Genomic DNA, 16303 nt, shown 5'->3' on the forward strand with positions numbered 1-16303 from the left:
TTATAAGAAAAAAATGGCTCTCACTTGAGATTGCTGCCTGACAGCCTTGAGCCTCCTGCAGAGAACAAAAAAAAAATACATACATATGTATACAAACTGTGTGTGTGTGTGTGTGTGTGTGTGTGTGTGTGTGTGTGTGTGTGTGTGTGTGTGTGTGTATAAAAACTTAACTACTATGGTGTAACTGGCTTGTAATGGGCAGACCTAACTCATCCTGGTATTCTTAAAAGGAATGCATGATACTTAATTATGCCAACCAGCTCCAAATCAATACTGTCATCTCTGGGACCTACTCTAGAATACAAGTATCACAAAGGAACTAGACTTAGGATGTTTGGAAAGGACTTCATTCCAAATAGCTTGGTGTTTTTATTGATGGTATCTACCTTCTTGGAAGTCTAAGAATCAGTATCTGGATGCTTGCAATCTGTTTTTATGGCATTCTTAACACCAGTTCCATGGATGGAATGACCCAAGATTTTCCTTCACCTTCCACAGACACTCATCCAGGCATTTATGGAGAGATCTAAGATGTGCACCCTCCAGGCCATACAGTACTTCAAAATGAGAAATTCACCAAAGGAGAAGGGAGTCACAACAAGGTTGATGTGAAGGAAGGAAATGTATTATTTTTCTTATGCACCTCAGAGAATCAAGGTATCTGGATTCCTTGAGTTTTTTTCCGTAGACAAAAGAGAAAGTGATTACAGTGAAGGTCCCAAAATCCAAGCTTCAGGACAGGTGGACCAAACCTGACTGACATGTTGAGAATTCAATGTGCAAAGAAAAAAGTGCCAGATACAAGGAAATGGAGCAAAGACACCAAGGGACTTGCCCGACACTAACAAGAACACATGATCCCTAAGAGTGTACTCCAGCACTTGGAAGTCACAGTCCATCAGGCATCAATTGTCCAGGTCTGTCCATAGAGCCCTGATGGCACTGAAGGTCCTAGTGGGCCCTTCCTCACCTTGAGCTATTGAGCCCTGCTGGGCTTAGTGAAAATTGGGAAGTACGGTCCTCAGTTCTGAGCTCAGTGTCCATGCATACACCAGGGAAGTGAAAGGCATAGCTCTCAACCTTTTAACACACAAAATCTGGACAAAGCCTAAAATAATAGGGGGACAAAGCCCCAAAACAGGGACAGATTTTAAATATTGGTCTTACATATTTAGAACAACAGGACTTGTGTTAGCATACATTTTCTGATGGATATGAAGTCTGAGACTCAAATGTATGTCATTATTTTGTGACTTCAGTTCTCCATGAATTGTCAGAAAAACAAATTTTATAAGGTACAAAGTATGAGGCAAAAATCTGGACAGCTGAGATATGCTGAGGGATTCCTACTCAGGCATAGGCTGGTAATGGAAAAGGTCTGGACTTCTTGACAAGGTAACTGCAGTGTTATCAGTGTAAGAAATGTTCCCTAGTGTGCTTGCCAGAGGTATATCTCTCATGGACCTCTCATTCCACCAAAACAGGTACGAGGATGGGAGCTGACCCCTCAATACTTAACAGGTGACAGGTAACATATGAGGCTGTCTCCAAAATGGACTTAACTCAGAGTATGATCAATGTCTGCCCTCAGTTTAATGGTGCAAATAGGCTGGGAAGGACATTTCTACTAATTCCTGCATCCTGTGAGATGTAAAACAGACTTGAAGATCGTTCAACGGTTTGCATCTTTGGATGACTATATTTAAAACACTGCCTCTTACAGCAGTTCTTTATGCTATGCTTTTATCTAACAATAAAGGCAATGGTAATATGGATCTTGGCTCAGGATCTGGCAACCACATGAATATTATGATGGTTTCGGTTTCTGTTTCTTCGACATTGAATACAGATGAGCACGAGTGTCAAGATCTAAAATGTGCGACAGGCAAAACAGCCTGCCAGAAAAGTTACACATGCTCTTTCAGACTTGCTGCATGATTTCATAACATGTAGCAGGGAGAAGACATGCCCAGCCTTGAGTGTGGGAAAAGAAGAAAACAGCAAAACTGGATAATTCAGGAAATAAAAGCCCAATCAAACTGATGAAATTTGAATATCTGACATTTGGAATATTTAACAACAAATTAAAAAATTCACAAATAACATTGTAGATATTACATCAATTAAAAACAAAACTGATGGCTAGGACTAACCAATGACAGCTAGGGCACCACAAACTAAAATGAGCAGCAGACCAGTGCAGTTTTTTTTTCTAAACAGCCTAAAGCTAGCCCAAACAAGTGCATAACAACTGAGAAGGACAAGTGATGAAAACACAGGGAGATTACACTGCAACAGCAAAACAGAACATTTCTGTCTAGTGTGCCCACATTTAAGAATTAGTGCATCATCACACTGTAGTTTATCTCGTATTCCCTTTTTCCATTTACCCAATTTATTCCAAAACTTTTTGTAGGTCTCTGAAAAATTACACTCTACAATTAAATGAACAGGTCTATGCATCTACCACTATCTACTGAAAAGAGTAGATCCTTAATCCAAACTAAAATGGAAACCTTTATTACAGTGGCTACCCAATTCTTTCACTATCTTTCCTTATAGTTAAACCTTCACATGTACCAAATGCCTTACAAAATTGAGAGCATGCATTTCCAAACCCTTCCTGTGTCTATAATGCAGAGCCTCAGTACATCCAATGTCTTCACAACTCAAAGCCTTCATTCTCTTTACTATCCTTGCTGCTTTCTTCTAACTCTCTAGCTTGGTCCTCTTCAAAACTGCAAGGATGAGAATTTTATCCTCAACACACACACACACACACACACACACACACATATATATATATATATATATATATATATATTTAGAGAGAGAGAGAGAGGTTAAGCATACTTGAAATATGCTGACTTTTGAAACAGCAGGTACTCAAATTTACCAGACGTAAAGAACCAAGGAAACCAAGTAAAACACAAAGCAAACCAACGAATTCAGTCCAAATGCAATGCCAAGTACGAGACACCAACCAGTTGTTTTAGCGCTTTCATCCACTTTTATTTTCCAGTGAACTTCCTCAGAAACAACTACACCATCCTTCAGAACAATTTAAATACTCCATCAATTTACTTAATTAATTAATTACCTAATTAGTTAATAAAATATTAAAGCTACAGCAATAGAAACTTACTTTAAAAATATATATGTATATACACCCACTTGTATATATAAAAATTCTATATATGTGTACACACATAAAAATGCAAGTATACCTATTTATACAGGATGATAATATTATGACATTAAACTATTTAAAAAATGTACATATATAAATTCCATTGGAAAATCAATTTTTCATTTCCAAAAAACATTTTATATTTACAGTCTCATTTAAGCCTGGCTTTCTGTCTGCCCCCAAATAAGCTTGCCAGATGGATTCCTTGCATTCTAACAACAATTTTTTGTTTCCAATAAACATATCTTTGTTAATACTATCTAGTACTGAATAAAAACTTTTTGAATTGATTGCAGTCCACCGAATGCCTAGCCAATGCATTATTAAAATCCTTCTTTTTAATAGCTAAAAGGTGCTCACTGATTCTAACCCTGAAAGCTCTAGTAGTCATTCCTATATAGTAACTGGGACACGTTTGGCATTGAGCTACATAAATGACCATAGTAGAATTGCATGTATAATACATTTTAGACCAATTGGTCATACATAAATGTGGAAAATAAACTGAAGAGCAATTATTAATATACCTACATTGTCTACAATTGTAACAAGGAAAAGTCCCTCTACTAATAATAACATCACTCGTATTTCTATTTGAACTCTGAGTTTTTTTCTCTAGAATGTTTTTAATGTTGACCACCTTCTTGAAAGTAAAATTAGGTTTTATACCTATAGTTTTAACCAAGTCTTGGTTACCTAGTATTATCTTCCAATTTTCGACTATAATGTCTTTGATAATCCACATTTCATTACAAATAGGTAACATAAAGGCACTATTGAATTCATCCACTTTATCCAACCTCAGTTCATTAGTGGGTAAACTCACTGTCAAAATTGGAGCTGCTTTGTTGTTACGAAGTATTGTTACTTCCTTCTCTATAGATTTTAACCATGAAATTTGGTATCCTCTATTAAGAAAAAACTTTCTTAATGTAACCATTTCAGTGGAAAAAATATTACTTTCTGAAGTTAACCTACTTAGGCGAATATACTGACCCTTGACCACACCTTTTTTCATGTGGAAAGGGTGTATACTTTCTTTGTGTAGATATTGATTAGCAAAGGTAGATTTTCTGTATATCTTACTAGAAAATTTCTTGGTCAAGGAATCATAACTCAAATCTAAATCTAAAAAGTTAATACTAGTACCATATCCACCAATGGAGAATTTCAAAAAACTAGTAGTATTATTAAGGTATTTGACAAACTCATTAAATTCTTCCGAGGTACCCTTCCATAGGAAAAACAAATCATCTATATAACACCTATAGAAAACAATATTATCTTTATACCTATTATTGTTTTCTAAATAGTTATTCTCCCAGTGGGCCATGGTTAAATTTGCAAATGCTGGTGCTACCCTTGCTCCCATTGCCACACCGGAAACTTGTCTATACAAGTTATCATTGAAACGGAAGAAATTATTGTCTAAAATAAGCTCCATTAGTGTACATATAGTGTTAACTTTGGTGTTACTAAAATTAGTAGATTTAGCTAAGTATTGCCTTAAGTAGTCCACACCTGTCTCACAATCAATACAGGTGTATAGAGACTGTACATCCAAAGATGCCATAACAAATTCAAATACTGTAGGTTTGAATTCCCTGAGTTGTTCTAATAAATGCCAGGAATCCTTTAAATAATATCTAGAGGCCTGTACAATTGGATTCAAAATGTAATCTAGCCATATTGAGATGTTTTCTGTTTTGGACTTAGCTGCAGATATAATAGGCCTAAAAGGGGGTTTAAATAGGTCCTTCTGCAATTTTGGAATTCCAAACATACATCCTAACCATGGAAATTCAACTTGTAAGAAATTGTAAGTTGTATAATTAATTTCACCCTGACTAAACATGTCGAACAAACAAATGTCTAATCTTGTGAAACTTTTTTGAATGTCCTGACTGTTTACTCTTTGATATGTGTGTACATCAACCAAAAGACTTTCCATGGACTCAATATATTGTTTGTTATCCATAATAACTATTTTACCCCCCTTGTCCGCCTTCATAACTCTTATCTCATTGTTGTCCTTAAGTTCCCTCAAGGCCAGAATTTCTAAATCATTCAAGTTGTTATTTTCATTATTTTTTGGTATCTTTCTTATAGCCTCTTCACAAATATTTTGAAACACTTTTAGTGTTCCTACAAGTGGGGGGTTGTATGTACTGGCCTTTTTAGGACCTTGATGTACTGAATTGCAACTAATGTCCTTTAAAATATATTTCAAGTTTAACTTCCTTAGTGTCAACCTGAAATCTATAATTGTTTTTGCCACATTTAAATTATTGGACGGTATAAAGGAAAAACCTTTTCGCAGTAAACTAGTCAGAGATTCTGAAATGGTGAGGTGGGACAAATTGTGTATTTGTATTTCATAATTATTCACATCCATCCCATCTACCACCTCTTTCTGTTTCTCAACCTGCCTTTCGGTTTGTTCTGAACTACTTTGGACCAAGTGGGTGTCCTTTTGTTTCCTTGCTTGTCGACTAAAAAAGGCACCCCATTTGAAGCCCCTTCATTACTATTACTATCATTACTGTTCACATTACTATTAATGTCAGGGCTAGAATTGTCCCCATTGTTTGTTGAAGTTCCACAATTTTCACAATTCCCATTGCCAGATGGAATAGCATTTGTAAGCCCCCCACCCCCACCATTACTAGACCCATTGTCAGATAAATGTAAAGCTTGCACAGTTCTACAGTCATTGTTACAATCATTATTGTTATTATTGTTGGAAAAACGATTGTTTTCTGTCCCAAAATTGGAATTCAGACTATATGCTGTGTTATTTGCATAGGCTGTAATGTCTCTCTTGAATTTCTTTTGCTTTCTAGCGACAATCGTTGCTCTTTGTCTGTCCGCTCTCGCTGTGATACCAGCGTATAGATTGGATAATGTTGAAAAACAAGAATAATTCTTGATTTTTACATCTAAATCAGTCATTTGCGACTTAATGATCTTTAATTGTTTATCGTAATGTCCAACCAACGTAGTAAGCATTCTCACCCCAAAGTCATTGAACAAATCCATTAACTCAATGTAAAATTCATCACCAACAGTTACTGATTTAGGAAATCTATTAAAGCGTAACCCTTGCGGAATGCATTTCCTTTTAATACACTCAGAGAGGTAGCAAATTTCTATATCAAGGGTCACGTACTTAAAAGTAAGCTTTTCAAGTTCATAAAATTTCTGCTTACAATTTTTCTGACTCTGAAAATCAGAGTCAGTGCCAGTACTTACAGATTCAATGATTTCCAGATCTTGAATGTCCAAAAATGGATTAACGGACTCTTTAGAAATATAACCCATCACACTATAAGGACCAACGAAAGGTAATTCCTCCAAACCATCTCCACTTCCGTTATCCTGTGTGTCAGCATTACCCATTCGAATACGGGTGTTCGTGTTTTGAATTTCCCCGCCAACTGATGAAATTACGGGCTGGGAAACCTTTACGATCTCCTTTTGAATGGCTGTTTTTATGACAGCGGTGATGTGCTCAGAAAACTGAGCAAAACCTTCAGGTGTCGGATGGATGGATAAATCCATTAAGGCATCTTGTGACATACTGAACAGCAATAGGTTTGAAAACGCCAGTTGTATAAACGATAACCAGACGTACAGAACCAAGCAAACCAAGTAAAACACAAAGCAAACCAACGAATTCAGTCCAAATGCAATGCCAAGTACGAGACACCAACCAGTTGTTTTAGCGCTTTCATCCACTTTTATTTTCCAGTGAACTTCCTCAGAAACTACACCATCCTTCAGAACAATTTAAATACTCCATCAATATACTTAATTAATTAATTACCTAATTAGTTAATAAAATATTAAAGCTACAACAATAGAAACTTACTTTAAAAATATATATGTATATACACCCTCTTGTATATATAAAAATTCTATATATGTGTACACACATAAAAATGCAAGTATACCTATTTATACAGGATGATAATATTATGACATTAAACTATTTAAAAAATGTACATATATAAATTCCATTGGAAAATCAATTTTTCATTTCCAAAAAACATTTTATATTTATAGTCTCATTTAAGCCTGGCTTTCTGTCTGCCCCCAAATAAACTTGCCAGATGGATTCTTTGCATTCTAACAACAATTTTTTGTTTCCAATAAACATATCTTTGTTAATACTATCTAGTACTGAAAATAAAAACTTTTTGAATTGATTGCAGTCCACCGAATGCCTAGCCAATGCATTATTAAAATCCTTCTTTTTAATAGCTAAAAGGTGCTCACTGATTCTAACCCTGAAAGCTCTAGTAGTCATTCCTATATAGTAACTGGGACACGTTTGGCATTGAGCTACATAAATGACCATAGTAGAATTGCATGTATAATACATTTTAGACCAATGGGTCATACGTAAATGTGGAAAATAAACTGAAGAGCAATTATTAATATACCTACATTGTCTACAATTGTAACAAGGAAAAGTCCCTCTAGTACTAATAACATCACTCGTATTTCTATTTGAACTCTGAGTTTTTTTCTCTAGAATGTTTTTAATGTTGACCACCTTCTTGAAAGTAAAATTAGGTTTTATACCTATAGTTTTAACCAAGTCTTGGTTACCTAGTATTATCTTCCAATTTTCGACTATAATGTCTTTGATAATCCACATTTCATTACAAATAGGTAACATAAAGGCACTATTGAATTCATCCACTTTATCCAACCTCAGTTCATTAGTGGGTAAACTCACTGTCAAAATTGGAGCTGCTTTGTTGTTACGAAGTATTGTTACTTCCTTCTCTATAGGTTTTAACCATGAAATTTGGTATCCTCTATTGAGAAAAAACTTTCTTAATGTAACCATTTCAGTGGAAAAAATATTACTTTCTGAAGTTAACCTACTTAGGCGAATGTACTGACCCTTGACCACACCTTTTTTCATGTGGAAAGGGTGTATACTTTCTTTGTGTAGATATTGATTAGCAAAGGTAGATTTTCTGTATATCTTACTAGAAAATTTCTTGGTCAAGGAATCATAACTCAAATCTAAATCTAAAAAGTTAATACTCGTACCATATCCACCAATGGAGAATTTCAAAAAACTAGTAGTATTATTAAGGTATTTGACAAACTCATTAAATTCTTCCGAGGTACTCTTCCATAGGAAAAACAAATCATCTATATAACGCCTATAGAAAACAATATTATCTTTATACCTATTATTGTTTTCTAAATAGTTATTCTCCCAGTGGGCCATGGTTAAATTTGCAAATGCTGGTGCAACCCTTGCTCCCATTGCCACACTGGAAACTTGTCTATACAAGTTATCATTGAAACGGAAGAAATTATTGTCTAAAATAAGCTCCATTAGTGTACATATAGTGTTAACTTTGGTGTTACTAAAATTAGTAGATTTAGCTAAGTATTGCCTTAAGTAGTCCACACCTGTCTCACAATCAATACAGGTGTATAGAGACTGTACATCCAAAGATGCCATAACAAATTCAAATACTGTAGGTTTGAATTCCCTGAGTTGTTCTAATAAATGCCAGGAATCCTTTAAATAATATCTAGAGGCCTGTACAATTGGATTCAGAATGTAATCTAGCCATATTGAGATGTTTTCTGTTTTGGACTTAGCTGCAAATATAATAGGCCTAAAAGGGGGTTTAAATAGGTCCTTCTGCAATTTTGGAATTCCAAACATACATCCTAACCGTGGAAATTCAACTTGTAAGAAATTGTAAGTTGTATAATCAATTTCACCCTGACTAAATATGTCGAACAAACAAATGTCTAATCTTGTGAAACTTTTTTGAATGTCCTGACTGTTTACTCTTTGATATGTGTGTACATCAACCAAAAGACTTTCCATGGACTCAATATATTGTTTGTTATCCATAATAACTATTTTACCCCCTTTGTCCGCCTTCATAACTCTTATCTCATTGTTGTCCTTAAGTTCCCTCAAGGCCAGAATTTCTAAATCATTCAAGTTGTTATTTTCATTATTTTTTGGTATCTTTCTTATAGCCTCTTCACAAATATTTTGAAACACTTTTAGTGTTCCTACAAGTGGGGGGTTGTATGTACTCAAATTTCTCATTCATGCATTTTAGATCACCCTTAATAATGCATCTATGTCTACAGGGCTTCCAGAAATGTACACAATATCCCTTATGTAGTCTAAACATTGCAATATAAAGCAATAAAATAACCTGTGACTCCTACCTGTACATCTTAATATACATCCCAGTTTCCTAGCAGCTTTGATAATATGATGATATCTTCTCACAGTTACAAATGATGTTATACAGATATCAAAGCCTTTTTTTCACAGTTTTTTACGAAGTACTTCCACATCTCCACAAACTGTACTTCATCCTGCATTAATAGATCTCATTAAAAAACAACTGCATATAGTATTAAAAAAAAAAGAAAGGAAAACAATTTTAGCAAGAACGGTAGAAAGAATTTCCCCTTACCCTCAATGGCTACCAGTTTCTCCAATATTAAGCTAAAAAAAAAATGTTGCCAACTGGACACCAGTCAAGAACCACCTCATGGCAAAGCTGTGCTTGTGTGTGAGGCACCACTACTGGAAAAAAAGTGTCTGCAATCGATCATGGTTAGGAAAGTGAGTAAGCCCCATGAGCAAGCACTACTGCCCAACTGCTTCCCTTAAATATCAGCCATGGACTTACAGTAACAACTAACAAATAAATGCAGACATAATCACAAGCATACTAATCTAAAAGTAGTGCATATTCAGCTTTAGATTAAGTCTCATGAGAGATGGCTACAAGTCCTGCATCCCTCTGTAAACTGCTCATCATTGAAACTGCTTTAGTTCTCAAAGTTAATGACAGCACAATTCAAATGAAAGCAAATTTCTGAATACCACATGAGCGGTTCACATGCACTAGAACAAGCAAGATTTTAGCAATATTTGGCTGTATCTACCCCCAACTCCTCATTTCTTGAATCACAGATTTTATAAAAGTGCACTGTATAACTGTTGGTGGTTGCGGTCAGTTACTAAAAAGTTTGTTGTATTAGCCTCTGCTATTCATTCTGCCAATAAGAGGGCTGGCAGCTCTGCATCTCCCCTCCAGCCAATTTTGAAAGTATACAGGAGCAGGACTTATTCTCCCTTTCAACCTCTTAAGATTAGAAAGAGCCAGGGGTTAAAGAGGGTACCAGTCCTTCATTAACAGTATATGTAACATACAGCATAATAAAGATGCTCTTTGCTCAAATGCTGTCCTTACACTTTACATCTGACTGCCACTTGCTCAGAATGGCTTATTTCTAAATGCTTGCAATAGAGAGGTGGCAGTTGCAACATCATATCAGAGAGTAATGTATTTACCTGAAGCCTCCCATTTTCGGACATATTTATCTATTACTATTTCACTAACTAATGGAAATACATGAAATCACTTCAGTGGCACACAGGTATAAACTATGACTATGCCCCAGCCAACCTAGATTACATTATCTGCACAGGTGACTGATGGAGTGGCAGGGAGGAATGGGCATTACCATCCCTGGGGGAAAAGCAGTCCTGTGGACATTTCTGGTGACAATCCCTGGTGGAGGCAGGTACTTGACTATCAAAAGGAGTATCCAAAAGCAGAATAGGGTGGGGACATAGCTTAGCTGCTGCAGAGGCATGGTGAAATGTTGAAAGTTTCCACTACATGCTCCCCCCAGTCTTCTCCACAAGGACCATGGAGGGAAGCAACTGAGTAGGGCATAACAGAACCCTCCCCAGTGGATGGCCTGACCCTAGATTGCCTTTAGATTTTGCTCCAGACCCCACCCTAATAGATGAAGTCTGGGGGATAAGAGGAGATTGGTAGACATGACAATGAATGAGGACCACTGGGCAGGGAGCTGTAGGATAAAGCAGCTGGGAGAAAGAGCCTCAAAAAATGAATGAATTAATGGATGAAAACATGAACTGAAAAAACACATAGTAAAACACTGCAAAAAAGACTCCCATACAGAAGCAGTTTCTCTTTCTACTTTATGGAATTTCATGGTTACTGACCTAATACAGAAAATGACTCTTGATGGGTTGTTCCGACAATGCTAGTTATGTTTTCCCATAATCTCTTCAAGTTACATTACAAAGAGTCAGAGGGTGTAGTTGTAGTAAAACATTGCCATGCTTTTTAAGGTCACTGCAAACATGTTTAAAGAATAAATGGAAAACACAATCTTTCTTACCTTCAGATGACGCTTTGTTGGTTGCATGTACTGTCCTAAAGTAAGACAATCTATACCATTTTCACGGAGTTCTACAAATCAAATAAATGTTAAATGTAAGATGACACAGTAAAAACTCTACAGAGAAAAAAGCCAGATGACAGTTTTGCTTTTCAGAAGATATATGCTCCTGACTACACTACTATGCTTCAGTGCACGACGTTGCTATCGAATGGCAAAAACATTCCTAAACTTACAAGCTTTAAAAATCAGTGCAAGTAAATTTACAAAAGGGACATAAAGAGATTTTACACATGATGGTGCGAGACAGACCATTTTCAAAGCAGCATTTTGGATAATGACTCCCTAGTCATAACTGGATTTATACATTAGGAAAGTGAAGAACCATATAACCCTCAGTGTACAGGGCATTAATGACTACTACTAATATCCATATTGAATACTAATTTTTAAACAAGTAACAGCTTTATTAAATTATCACGTATGACATAGACAATCATACATTTATATAAATGAAAACAAATTGCATTAACACAATCCAACTGCAAACATTTTACATCACAAGTCCTAGTAACACAATTCTAACTGCAAACATTATACATTACTTATAATCCACCCAATCACCATCAGTCAAACATTACATAGCTCATTCAAGTCCTGCCTTCTTTTAAACCTAATTGCTCCCCTGTATGTATTGTTCCCACAATTCCCATTTTTTTCCTATGTAATTTGCTCCTACCCTTTACTAGAGATCCCAGTTCCAGTTGTTTTACCTCTGTTACTATATTTGCTACTTATAGTACAGTTGGTTTGGATTTTGATTTCCATTTTCTAGTAATTACTTTTTTGGCAATCACCATAATTATACTCAGCAAGGCCTTACTATATCTAGGAAATTCCGATTTTGTATCATATCTCAGAAAAAAACATTTCCCTAGTTATATCAATTTGCTCACCCAGCATTTCTGACAGTGATCTGCAGGGAATATTTAAAGTCAACCAACTCATTACACTCCAGAAAATATGTTGCCAATTACCTCTTTCTTCTCCATCACACCTCCAACATTTGCAGTCTATCAGAAGAAAAATTCTCAGGAGTCTACTTAGGGTATTAAAAATATCTATGTAAACATTTTCAAGCAAAAGTCCTAAATCTTTTAGATTCTGCTGCATATTTGGGAAATAAATATATACCCCATTGTTTCTTTTGTGAATTGCTTATCCAATCTCTCTTCTCAAACCTATCTAACCTTATCTGATTGATTCCTATAATTATCATGGAATATTTCTAATTCTGTACTAATAATTCCTTTAATAACAGCAGCTTCTGTTCTAGATTTTACTAAAAACTCTACCAGTGCCGGTCTTTCATTTAGGACTCCTCTATTTATTTCTCTTTGCCTATACACTGACAGCAATCTTTGATAGAAAGGCAATCTAACCTGCAAGTCCAAATACATTTTTGACGTCTTCCCATTCTATTACCTTTCCCTCTCTCTAGTTATTTGCTCCCAGTACCTTGGTTCCTTTGCCAGTTTTCTCCAATAAATTCTAATCCTCTCTTGCCTATTGTCTGTATTCCTAATTGCAGTCATCCTCTATTGGCAGTATCTTCTTTCTCCATTCCCGTGTTGGCTTAGTTCTTGGAATACTTTCTGCTACTTTATAAATGTAATACTCTGTGTGATTATTGTCATTCTCATTAAAGATCTGCATCCAAAATCCCAGTCTCCCCTTGTTTCTTGAGCTTTCCCCATTTCATCATCATCTCTTTCTACTTTGAGTTATAGTTTTCTGCTTGTGCTATGTATAGGAGCTAATATCTGTCAGGACAGGAAAATTATTTTGCAAAATTAGCTTAGCCTTTTTTTCAATTTGTTTTAATTTGTTAAATTACCATGAAGACAAGGGTCTTTTATTTATTATTACATTATTTATCAACGTTTTTCCTGTTCCTAGCAGGTCCATCTTGACTTGGTACAATTTGAGAATTTCACTAAGAAATACTATCCCTTCACTCTGAAATATGGGTGTGACACATTTGGACATGTCATCATTGTAAAACAAAGCACAAGTTCACATTTTTTTAGGAGAGTAATTTCCAAAGAGAACCAGCCCTACCTATGTACAGCATAAACGTGGTACACACACACTCACACACACTATATTCAAATTGTAATAGTATAGAAATTGTCAGTTCAGTGAATGTGGATGGCACAAAACAACCCAGTGTTCGTAGGAAAGTGAATAATGTAGAACACATTGATAAACAGGCTGGTGAATAGCCCACGAAAGTGTATAATGTACATTGTCCTTTCCCCATCAATGGTTTATACAGGGGAGGAAGGGGAGGACAAGATCTATGAGCAGGGACAGGCAAAAGGGACAGGCAAAAGAGGAAGTTGTCTGCTGAGTCCCAGACCAACCACAGTCTGAAGAAGATGTGGGGGGAAAGCAGGGACACTTTAATAGTTAATATTTCTTCACGTTCCCTGACTGAGGATGAGATTGCTGTCCTGTCTAAAGGGCTTACGTTTATACCTACTTGCTATGGTTATTTTACTGACATAATAGTTGATTTCAAAATGTTTATTAGGAGTTTATGTTTGAAGCTAGAATTTAAGGATAGAGCATTTAGCACACATGCAAGGCAGTTTAAGAAACCCAGCCTCTATGTTTGTAGTGCACCACCCCTTGTAGCAGCCTTTAGTAGGCTAGTAAAGAATGACCTGTATAAAATGAGAGATGAGCGCAGTAACAACAGAAGGGGGAGAGGGAATTTGACCATCAGACAGAGGAGAGCTCTGATGGACCTGAGAAATGACTATATGTTAGCTATTAGACCTGCTGACAAGGGGGATATTGTGGTAGTTATGGACCATGAGTTTTATGATGGAGCTATGAAAGATATGCTAAGATATGAGAAGTTTTATCTAGCCATAGAACGGGACATGGTCAATCTGCACATAAGAAGGATCTCTATGGTGTTAGATGATTTACTTAAAAGTCATATCATTACTGAAGGATTGTATGATTATTTAATGGTTAGTGACCCCCTCATACCTTTGATGCAGGGCCTCCCCAAGATACACAAGGATGCTCAGAAGCCTCCTATGAGGCCCACTGTGTCAGGTAGAGGGTGGTCTACGGAACCTTTTTCAATTTATGTTGAAAAATATCTGAGACCAGTAGTCGACTCCAATAAATATGTGTTAAGGGACGTTAAACAGTTTCTTCTTGAGCTTTATGAACATATGCAGGGAGTACCCATGGATCTGAACTACCTTATGGTGACCATGGATGTTCAATCTTTGTTCCCGGTTATCCCCAATGGGGAAGGTGTTCAAAGGGTGTATGAGTACCTTAGGGGTCATTCTGGATTGAATGGCAATGTTATAGATCTCATAGTTTCATTTCTGGAAGTAGTGTTGGAGAATATCTTCAGCTTTGATTCCCAGTATTATTTGCAGAGGGATGGAGTAGCTATGGGCACTTCTTGTGCCAATAGCTACACCAACCTTTACATGGCCGCCTGGGAGGAGGATTGTTTGTTTGAATTGGTTGAGTTTCGTGAGAGAGTTTCCTTCTATAGACGATTTGTGGACAACATCTTTTTTATCTGGACAGGGACCATTGGTGAACTGGCTTTATTTTTTGATCAAGTGAATGGTCTATCCAGTGTTTTGAAGTTCACCTATGAGTTTTCAGATACTTGGATCGCTTACTTGGATGTGTATGTAGAGAGAATAGCAAATGGAATGCTAAACAATGGAGTGTACAGGAAATCATGCTATCTGAATACTTTGTTGCACAAATATAACATGCACCCGGGATATGTGTTTAAAAATGTGATTAGCGGTCAAGCCATGATGACTTCTCGTTATAACCCCTCACAGAAAGGCTTTGAAACTGAACTAGAAAAACTATGCGAGAGATCCAAGTCTAAGGCTTATAAGGATGAGGAGAGAGAGAGAGATGGGAATAGCTGGGATCTCCACTTTAAGAAGGGATGTGGCTGCCCCCTATTTCTCAGATCCTAAGTAAATAGCCTTTGATCAGGTAGATGCAGAACACCCTATAGTTACAATGGAAAATGGTAATGTCAGGATCCCCCTTTTTTACACTAAGGACGTGGGAAGTGTTAAAGACATCATTAGATCACACTGGGAGGTGCTGACCGTGGACCCGGTGGTTAGAGAGGTGGTAGGGGACGCACCAAGTTTTGTGTATAAGAACAGGTCCAACCTGAAGAAGTTGCTGTGTTATCCTAAGAAAGGTAGGAAGGAGAATGTTTACGATACCTTTAGAACAGTTCCTTGCACTAGTTGTAACTTTATAAATTCCAGTGGTAAGTTTGTGCACCCCTCAAATGGTATGGAGTTATGAGTTCCATGTCTCTGCAACTTGCCAGTCTGAGCATGTGGTTTACCTTGCTGCTTGTGTAGCATGTGATGAATTCTATGTGGGCAAGACAAATAGAAAACTCAGAGACAGGATATGTGAACACGTTTATCAAATTAAAATTAAGTCCACAGTCAGTGCACTATCTAAACATGTATTGGAGAAAGGCGACACACATAAGTTCACCTTCAGAGTCATTGAGATGCTATTCACAGGTCCTAGAGGTGGTGACAATAGGAACTGCACTGAAGCACAGGAGGCTAAATGGATAATTCGGTTTAGGGCAGACTTTCATCCAGGTCTTAATGATAAGGTACCCCCTGAAACTGTTTCTGAAGTCTAGAAGGCTTAGACGGAACTGATTGTTCACCAATTGGTGAAGACTATTATATATTGCGTAAAATAAGCACATGAAATTTGTGTCTTTATGAAATGAGTATTTATTAATTTGAGCATATATTTTTATCAGTTTTTATGTATTTG

The 16303-nt window shown here is 36.5% G+C and overlaps 1 protein-coding gene across 1 annotated transcript in view; it reads right to left on the reverse strand.

Moving 5' to 3' along the window:
- The window catches only part of LIAS (lipoic acid synthetase), a 917328-nt gene that overhangs the window by 232582 nt on the left and 668443 nt on the right, over nt 1–16303 (reverse strand). Inside the window, exon 8 of the mRNA XM_044062935.1 lies at nt 11420–11490. Within this exon, the coding sequence (XP_043918870.1) occupies nt 11420–11490 (71 nt within the window). The remainder of the gene's footprint in view (nt 1–11419; nt 11491–16303) is intronic.

The sequence above is a fragment of the Protopterus annectens genome, chromosome 2.part1 (assembly GCF_019279795.1).
Source record: "Protopterus annectens isolate FY-2018-M chromosome 2.part1, PAN1.0, whole genome shotgun sequence".
In the NCBI taxonomy this organism is placed as follows: domain Eukaryota; kingdom Metazoa; phylum Chordata; order Ceratodontiformes; family Protopteridae; genus Protopterus; species Protopterus annectens.